Source organism: Zea mays, chromosome 9 (assembly GCF_902167145.1).
Source record: "Zea mays cultivar B73 chromosome 9, Zm-B73-REFERENCE-NAM-5.0, whole genome shotgun sequence".
Taxonomy (NCBI): domain Eukaryota; kingdom Viridiplantae; phylum Streptophyta; class Magnoliopsida; order Poales; family Poaceae; genus Zea; species Zea mays.
The window spans coordinates 15,602,808-15,612,095 of record NC_050104.1 but is presented as its reverse complement, the minus strand read 5'-3'; the positions used below and the strand labels follow the sequence as shown (position 1 = coordinate 15,612,095).

General features: G+C 51.2%; 1 protein-coding gene across 1 annotated transcript; it reads right to left on the bottom strand.

Annotated features, from left to right (window-relative positions):
* Positions 1-319: 319 nt before the first annotated feature.
* On the bottom strand, positions 320-2,603 carry LOC103637992 (putative UPF0481 protein). The gene has a single exon (XM_008660992.4). The coding sequence runs from the start codon at positions 2,299-2,301 to the stop codon at positions 508-510; it is 1,794 nt and encodes a 597-aa protein (XP_008659214.1). The 5' UTR covers positions 2,302-2,603; the 3' UTR covers positions 320-507.
* Between the last annotated feature and the right edge of the window lie 6,685 nt (positions 2,604-9,288).

Here is a 9,288-nt window from a genome sequence, read left to right as displayed (position 1 = left end):
GATCTTCATCAACGAACCTGATGGTTTCCAGATTCCATAGCCTCCACCACGCCTGGCTTCCTACTGACGGCAACAATCTAACACTGTTTCGATCTAGTAGTTAGGAACCCGAAATTACTCCAAAGACACATATTACCCCACTGGTCTACTCCTAAAGATTCTGTTGGATTTAACACTGTCCACAGCCCGCAGGGCACAACCTCCTGCGAGCTTAAACCAATTGTCTTTCCGAGGATAGCAGCGCCTGATTTGAAGTAGCTGTAGTACAGTAGATGTGTTCTGGTTATCATATTACATAGAAACAACAATAAAGACAATCTCAAACAAATGGCGCGAATGCGCAAGTTTTATTAATCTCACCAGTCACAATTCGCAAGCAAGGAATCACACTTTACACATCAGAACATTTAGCAACCAACACAAAAGAACATCCCCGATCACATTATCCAGCCAGACCGAACCCACCCACATCATGTCGCGATCGCGCAAGAATCTGATCAGCAATAATCACTCTGCCGTCGCGACCGTCACCGTGCCGAACCAGCGGGAGCACGTGTAAACGGAGCAGAAGGCCTGCAGCGTGGTGAGCAGCAGCATCACGATGGCGGCGAGGAACGTGAGCAGCTGCCACGAGCTGAACACGTACTTGCGCATGAACCGCTTCGTCTTGACGCGCCACCGCGAGTTGTAGTAGCGGTTCACCTCCTCGACGGCCCTGTCCACGAACGCCACCTTGGTGAGCCGCACGGAGCGCGACATCCCGTTCCACAGCTTGGCGACCTCGCCGTCGCTCTTCATCCGGTTCAGCACCACCCCGCGCCGCCGCAGCAGCGCCACGTCCTCGTCGGTGTCGATGATGCCGTTCATCAGCTCCGTGTACCGCGCCAGCACCAGCGGGCCCGACGCCGCCGCCGCCTCGTAGGCGACCAGGTTCCGGAGCACCACCTCCGTGTTGCTGTCCAGGGTCACGGCGGGCAGGTGGAAGGTCACCGTCCTGGCGTCGAACGCGATGGTGGACAGGTCGCCTGCGGTGGGGCAGAACTGGACGCCGATGTTGGCAAGCTCGGACACCGAGGGGATCATGATCTCCTCGATCAGAGGCGGCCGGGTGAGGTACCCCGCGCCGTTCGGGTCGTGGGCATGCGTGCTCCCGTCGGCGGCGCCGGACATGAAGTACGCCTCGACGGGCTGCTTCATCGCCGAGAACCCCGGCACGACGGTGAGCATCTTCCACGGCGCCTTGACGGCGAACGCGATCGGCCGCGTCACGTAGCGCATCCGGCCGGTGCTGAGCCCGGACGCCATGCTGGACACGGTGAGGAGCAGCTGCTTCACGTACTCGCAGCCGGCGGCTGGTTTCTGCTCTTCGTCGCCGCCGCCGCCGTCCACCAGCTGCTCCTCGATGTCGTAGCCGTCTTCGCGGCGACTGCCGTGGGCCGCGTCGCCGGCCTCCGCCGCGCCGCCGTCGTCGGTTGGCTTCGGCACGAGCAGATAGTAGAGCACCTCGAGCAGGTGCGCGTTCTTGCTGACGTCGATCGCGGGGAACTTGTCCAGCATCTTGAGCGGGCAGAGCTCCTTCATGAGCCCGGTGACCATCCGCGGGAGCAGCTCGCCGGCCTCGCCGGGCGACGCGCACTGCGGCTCGAGGATCCTGCGGAGGAGGAAGAGCGGGACCTGGTTCTCCAGCATGAGCATGTCGCGGAGGATGAGGCTGTGCGCCGACTTCCTCCCGGCGTAGTCGACGAGGTGCTGCATCCTCGACGACACCCCCCGCCGCAGGGCCTTGCCGTCGCCGCTGCCGGTGGTGGCGACGTCGCCCTCGTTGGCCGCGGCGACCGCGTAGACCTGCAGGAACTCGAGCAGGAACGCGCCGTCGACGAGCATCATCCACGCGAGCGTCTCGCCGCCGAAGTCGAGGTACCGATGGTAGTAAGCGCGGACCCTGCGCTCGAGCCGCTTGAACTGGTCGACGAGGCCGTCGAGCCTGGCCCCGCCCCGGAGCCGCTTCTGGGCGCGCCGTGCCGCCGCGAGCTTGTAGCGCTCCATCTCGTACAGCTCGGGGCGCCAGTGGTGGTAGGGCCCCAGCGCGATGAACTGGGGCGTGTAGGCCTCCGGCTTGTGCACCTGCAGCGGCTTGGGCACGTTGAACACGGACACCTGGATGCCGTCGTCGTTGTCGTCGTCGCTCCCGGGGCCGCCCTCCTCCAGCGACTGCCGGATCTGGACCACCCACCGGACCTCGTCGAACACCAGCGGCGTCGCCCCGTGACGGCCGGTGTCGTGCAGATCGGAGGACGCCATTGCCAGTGCTTCGCCCTGCTCCTTCACGTACTCGCCGTGCGTACGTATAGGCGCTGCGGGCCTATCACGATCAGTCGATCACTGACTGACGACAATAAAGCTCACTTACGAGAGAAGCTAGCTTAGCTTATTGATCATTTGGACACCTGTGGTTGGAATATATGCTAGTGTTGAGTGTTGACTGTGCAGCAGTTGTTTTACGATTACTTAGCTTCGTTCTTAATAAAAAAATATTAAGGAATAAAGTGTAAGTTGGCGGCACAGTGCTTTTAGATGGAGTTTCTGAAATTGCTGAGGCTTCATTTTTCACGTGTAAAATCCGGGTGTCCATTCTTAATTAAGGTGCAATCGCGCCACGTTTTCTTTTTGCAGAGGAGACAGTATCATCAGTCATTATGGATTTTTTATTTATTTATTATAGAGTCAGGTGGATTTTGAACTTCCCACTTATGCACGTATGCCTTACGGCTACCTGCACTTGCCAAACTAAAGAGGATTACTGGATTAGCGCTTGGTATAGTGCTTGTGGTTGCTATGAGTCTGAACACTAAATTATTAACCAACATGACACCATACTACGAATTCTGAGATGAGAACCCCAAGTTTCTTGGGGGGTGGTTACGATACACGGAGCCAGGAGCTCTAAATCTGTCTAACACACGTCAACTATTCAGCACCCCCAAGATTGACTTGTAAGCTACTATATATTATTTTATGTTTTTATAGAGGATTTTAAAAAATAACTCCTGATCAAGAGCTATTCTTGTACAAATACACTCTAAGACTATGTAAACTATAGTCATCACTACCGGAATCCGAGACTTTGCCGAGTGTTGGCTTCTTTGCCGAGTGCCTTTTGTCGGGCACTCGGCAAAGAAAGCTTTGCCGAGTGCCGTACTCGGTAACGTTAGGCACTCGGCAAAACGTGCTTTGCCGAGCGCTGAACACTCGGCACAGAACGGCACTCGGCAAAGACAACTTTGCCGAGAGTCAAACACTCGGCAAAGGGGGCTCTCGGCAAACGGCCGTCAGCGGCCGTCCCAAAGCTGACGGCCGTTAGTCTTTGCCGAGTGTCATCCGTTGGCTCTCGGCAAAGAGGTTCTGTACCGAGTGCCACATAGTAGGCACTCGGCAAAGCATACTTTGCCGAGTGTCATCCCTGGACACTCGGCAAAGTATATTTTTATTTTTTTTATTTTGTCTCTCGAAATTTTTGTGGTATGTTCCTACACTATGTAGACCTACATGTATCATGTGTGGACAATTTTAACAGAGTTTTCAATCGTTAGTAGATTTAGTTCGTTTATTTGAATTTCTTCGGAAAATTTAGATTTGAACTGTAAGTCACTCGAAACTTGGAAAACCGTGCATGCAAAAATGATATTCATGTTACTTAGCATTAGTTACGACCGATTACAGGAGCGGACCGGAAACTTCGAGCACCATGCTCACTCAACATGACCGTAAACTTGCCATTCAGGTGTTTAAAAATTGTATAAAACAGAAACAAAGTCAGAAAATCATGAAACCTGTCCACGTGTCATGATATCATATGTAGAGGCTGTGATAAAAATTTGAAAAAGTTTCGAGAAAGCTGTAACGCACTATGTGTACAAACCTAAGAGATCCACATTGAAACTCTATGATTTCATGTGTGGTTCTTTTAGGTTTCTACACATAATGTCTCACAACTTTCTCCAAACATTCTAAATTTTTTATCACAGACTCTACATATGATATCATGACATGTGGACAAGTTTCATGATTTTCTAAGTTTGTTTGTGTTTTATACAATTTTTAAACAGTTGTGTGGCAAGTTTACGGTCATGTTGAGTGAGCATGGTGCTCGAAGTTTCCGGTCCGCTCCTGAAATCGGTCGTAACTTGTGCTAAGTAGTATGGATATCATTTTTGCATGCACGGTTTTCCAAGTTTCGAGTGACCTGCAGTTCAAATCTGAATTTTCCGAAGAAATTCAAATAAACAAACTAAATGTACTAGTTATAGAAAACACTGTTATAATTGTCCCAAAATGGTACATGTAGGTCTACATAGTGTAGGAACATACCACAAAAAGTTTGGCAGGGAAAATAAAAAAAATAAAAAAGTAATTTGCCGAGTGTCCACAAATGACACTCGGCAAAGGATGGTTTGCCGAGTGCCAGCTGGATGACACTCGGCAAAGAATTGTAAAAGATTCTTTGCCGAGTGTCATCCAGATGGCACTCGGCAAAGAACACTTTGCCGAGTGCCCGTGATCTGGCACTCGGCAAAGAAAATTTTAATATTTTTAAAAAATCTTTGCCGAGTGCCAGATCACGGGCACTCGGCAAAGAAAGCAAATAAACGGCTCTCCCGTTCTTCCTTCTCCTTCTTTCTCTCCACTCCTCTCTCTGTTACGCTTACGCCGCGCCGCTCGCTCTCCGCCGCCGCCTCCCCGTGCCAGCCCGCTCGCCGCGCCGCCGCGCCGCCGCGCCGCCGCCCCGCCGCGCCACCGCGCCCCGCGCTCTCCGCGCCCGCGCTCTCCAAGCCCGCCCGCTCGCCGCGCCGCCGCGACGCGCGCTCGCTCGCGGCCGCCAGCCCCCCGCGCCGCCGCTGTCCGCCTGCTCGCCGCTGTCCGCTCGCCGCTGTCCCCCCGCGCCCGCTCGCCGCTGTCCGCTGTCCGCCCGCTCGCCGCGCCGCCGCTCTCCAAGCCGTCAGCCCGATCGCCGCTGTCCGCGCCTTCGTCCTCGCCTCCGCCGTCCTCGCCTCCGGTACGTAATTGAATAACGATGTAGAAATTAGTTGTAGAAATAAATGTGATTGTCGATTAAATGTGTGGATTAGGTGTAGAAATTAGTTGTAGAAATTAATATTAGTTGGTGATGGTGGATATGGATGTCGATTAAATGTGATTGTCGGCCATCGTGTCGTTGATATATGTGTGGATGTCAGCCATTGTGTTGTCAGTTTTATTTGCAGGTTTTGGAAACCTCCCCGTGCAGGGGAGATGCTGCCGAAATTTTTTATTTACAGACTTGTTTATTTTTTTGCAGAGGTCTTCCTAGCCGTTGCGGGTCTGCCTCGCGTCGCCACTGCACCGACCCGCCACAGCCCCACTAGCCTGACTCCACCGCCACCCTAGGTATAACCTCTACATCCGCATCATGGTCGTAGATCACGTAACCCTGTTAGGCGTCTCCCGTTCGAAAGAGATACGGTCTAGATATGCAGATCTTTGCATATCTACAAATGTATCAGTTTCGAATTGTCCACGTTTTTTGGACAGCCTGCGGTTGCGTAGATGGTGTTAGTTTCCATGCTCTACTCCGGTCCGAGATAGAGTTTCGGCGTCACCTCCCTGTTGTTCTCCGGACAGTACACTCTCCCTGTCAGGACGTGTATCCGGAGAACAGCGGGTAGGTGCTGCCGAAATTTTATCTCGGATCGGAGTAGAGCATGGAAACTAACTCTATCTACGCAACCGCGGGTGGGATTAGGACCTATCATCACCTATTAGAAGGTAGGAACGTAGTGTACATGCATTACATGTCTATATTAAACTATACTCGGTTATATATGTTAGAGGATGGAGGACCGTGAGTGGATGTACACGGGCCGCGTTCGACGTAATGATGTCACCCCAGAATGGATTAGGAAGACCGATGCTTTTGTGGAACGGGCATATGGCGAAGCTGCTAAAGGAGCTAGCCTAGTCCCTTGTCCGTGCAGCAAATGTGACAACCGGAAAAGAAAACCAAAGAAGGCCATGGTAGAACATATTTGGAAGAATGGATTTACGCCGGACTATACTCGGTGGATCTTCCATGGTGAAGCGCATCGCACGAGAGAGGAGGTGGTGAGACAACGCGTCGAGGATTACGATGCTGATGCCGGGGTAGCGGACATGTTGAACGACTATCACGAGGCACAGTTCGCCGAAGGATGTACGGAGGACGAGCCAGAGGCGACCGCAAAGGCATTCTACGACATGTTTGACGCGGCACAGAAACCCCTTCACGGCAAGACAAAGGTTTCTCAACTGGATGCCATTGGGCGTATAATGGCGTTCAAGTCGCAGTATAGCATGAGTCGAGACGCCTTCGATGGTTTGTTGACAGTTATTGGGAGCCTGCTTCCGGAGGATCACGTTCTCCCAAAGAGCATGTACGAGGCACAGAAACTCCTTCGTGCACTCAAGATGACGTATGAGCAGATACATGCTTGTCCGAAGGGCTGCGTCCTATTTAGGAAAGAACACACTGAGGCAAAGTACTGTCCGAAGTGTAAATCGTCTAGGTTCATGGAGGTAGACTCTGGTGATGGACAGAAGAGGCAGCTCGACATCCCCGTGACAATCCTACGCCACCTTCCGTTCATACCGAGGATCCAGCGTCTATACATGACAGAGGAATCCGCGAAACAGATGACATGGCACAAAAAAGGCAAACGATACAATCCTGACAAGATGGTTCACGCATCCGATGGTGAAGCATGGACCCACTTTGATGTCATTCACCATGAGAAAGCTAAAGAGGCTCGTAATGTTCGTGTTGCGCTGGCCACAGATGGGTTCAATCCCTATGGAATGACCGCTGCCCCATACACATGTTGGCCTGTGTTCGTTATCCCCATCAATCTCCCCCCCGGCGTATGCTTTCAAAGACAGAACATATTCGTGTCGTTGATAATTCCTGGACACCCGGGGAATAAAATGGGCGTGTACATGGAGCCTTTGATTGATGAATTGGTCCGTGCTTGGGAGGAAGGGGTATGGACGTACGACCGAGCTACGAAGACAAACTTCAAAATGCATGTTTGGTACCAGTACTCCATGCATGACTTTCCGGCGTACGGGCTATTTTGCGCCTGGTGTGTTCACGGTAAGTTCCCATGCCCAGTTTGCAAGGAAGCTCTTAGGTTCATTTGGTTGAAGAAGGGTGGCAAATATTCGTCATTCGATAAACATCGACAATTTCTCCCTCCTGACCATGCATTCCGACTAGACATCAAGAACTTTACGAAAGGTGTCGTGGTGACAGACCGCCCACCTGCAATGATGACTGGTGCCGAAGTTCGCGAAGAGATAGATGGTCTCGTGGCCAACCCAGAAGGTGGTTTTGTGGGATATGGTGAGCAACATATGTGGACACATAAGTCGGGATTGACTCGGCTCCCCTATTATGATGACCTGCTCCTTCCACACAACATTGACGTGATGCACACTGAAAAGAATGTCGCCGAGGCACTTTGGGCAACAATTATGGAGATTCCTGATAAGTCAAAGGATAACGTAAAGGCAAGAGTGGATCTGGCAGAGTTATGTGATAGACCAAACCAAGAGATGAAGCCGCCTAGTGGTGGTAAGACATGGAGAAGGCCTAAGGCTGATTTTGTCCTGAGCAGGGCCCAGAGGAAGGAAGTACTAGAGTGGATCAAGATGTTAATGTTCCCTGATGGGTATGCAGCTAACCTTAGTAGGGGGGTGAACTTATCTACTCTGCGAGTCTTAGGGATGAAGAGTCATGACTTCCACATATGGATTGAACGAATTCTTCCGGCGATGGTTCGAGGCTATGTCCCTGAGCATGTCTGGCTAGCGCTTGCTGAGTTGAGCTATTTCTTCCGCCAGCTTTGTGCAAAAGAGTTAGCTCGGACCATGATTGCAGACTTGGAAAGGATGGCACCCGTGTTACTATGTAAGCTGGAGAAGATCTTTCCACCCGGCTTCTTCAATCCGATGCAGCATTTGATTATTCATCTCCCGTATGAGGCACGAATGGGGGGGCCCGTGCAGGGACGTTGGTGCTATCCAATCGAGAGATGTCTAAAGACTATCCGAAAGAAATGTAGAAATAAATGCAAAATCGAGGCTTCCATTGCAGAGGCATACATACTGGAGGAGGTGTCAAACTTCACAACAACTTACTATGGTGACAAACTGCCGAGCGTGCATAATCCACCCCCTCGTTACAATGATGGCGACAATGAATCGAATCTCAGCATTTTTCGAGGGCAACTCGGAAGCGCAAGTGGTTCGACCACCAAGACCCTGAGACATGAAGAGTGGCGCCATATCATGCTATATGTATTGACCAACCTTGAAGAGGTGACGCCATACATGGAGCAATTTCTTCATGAATTCTGGCGTCGATCAAGGGACCCAACTCCACAGGAATATGATACCCTTCTTCGAAAGGGTGCGGGAAATGGATTGCCCGATTTCATTTCCTGGTTTAAACGTAAGGTACGTGCTTAGTTTGTCATTTGAAGTTGCTCTTACGTGCGAATAATATAACAATCTAGCGTGTTTGAACTTGCAGGGCCAAAGAGAGCCGTCTATGAGTGCCGAGTTGAGACAAGTAGCCAATGGCTTTGCCTATAGGGTCAGGAAATTTTCTGGGTATGACGTCAATGGATACCGTTTTCGCACAACAAGCTACGACCAAAGCCGGCCCAATCGAAAAACCACGTGTTCTGGAGTCTATACGCCCGGGCTTGACGAGGTCGAGTATTATGGAAGAATTGAAGATATATATGAACTCAATTTTTATGGTTCCAAACCTCTTACTCCAGTGATATTCAAATGTCATTGGTTTGACCCTGATGTTACGAGACGGACACATTCTAATCTTGGGCTAGTCGAAATTCGACAGGATTCCACCTTACCAGGAGACGATGTCTATATTGTGGCCCAACAGGCCACACAAGTGTATTATCTTCCATATGCGTGCCAAACGAAACAACATCTTAAGGGTTGGGATGTTGTGTATAAGGTATCACCGCACGCTAAATTACCTGTTCCAAACGATGAAGATTATAACTTAGACCCGGACACATATGACGGAGAGTTCTTCCAAGAAGATGGGCTCGAAGGGCAATTTGAGATAGACTTAACCGAAGCGATCGGAATGGAAGTAGATATTGAAATGGTTGTTGATGACGAGGATGATGAGGTGGAAAATGAGAATGACTTAGAAATACTTGAAGGCAATGCCAATGAAGAAAT

Coding starts and splice junctions, on each gene's coding strand:
- LOC103637992 (XM_008660992.4), bottom strand. CDS start 2,301: ATGGCGTCCTCCGATCTGCACGACACCGGCCGTCACGGGGCGACGCCG.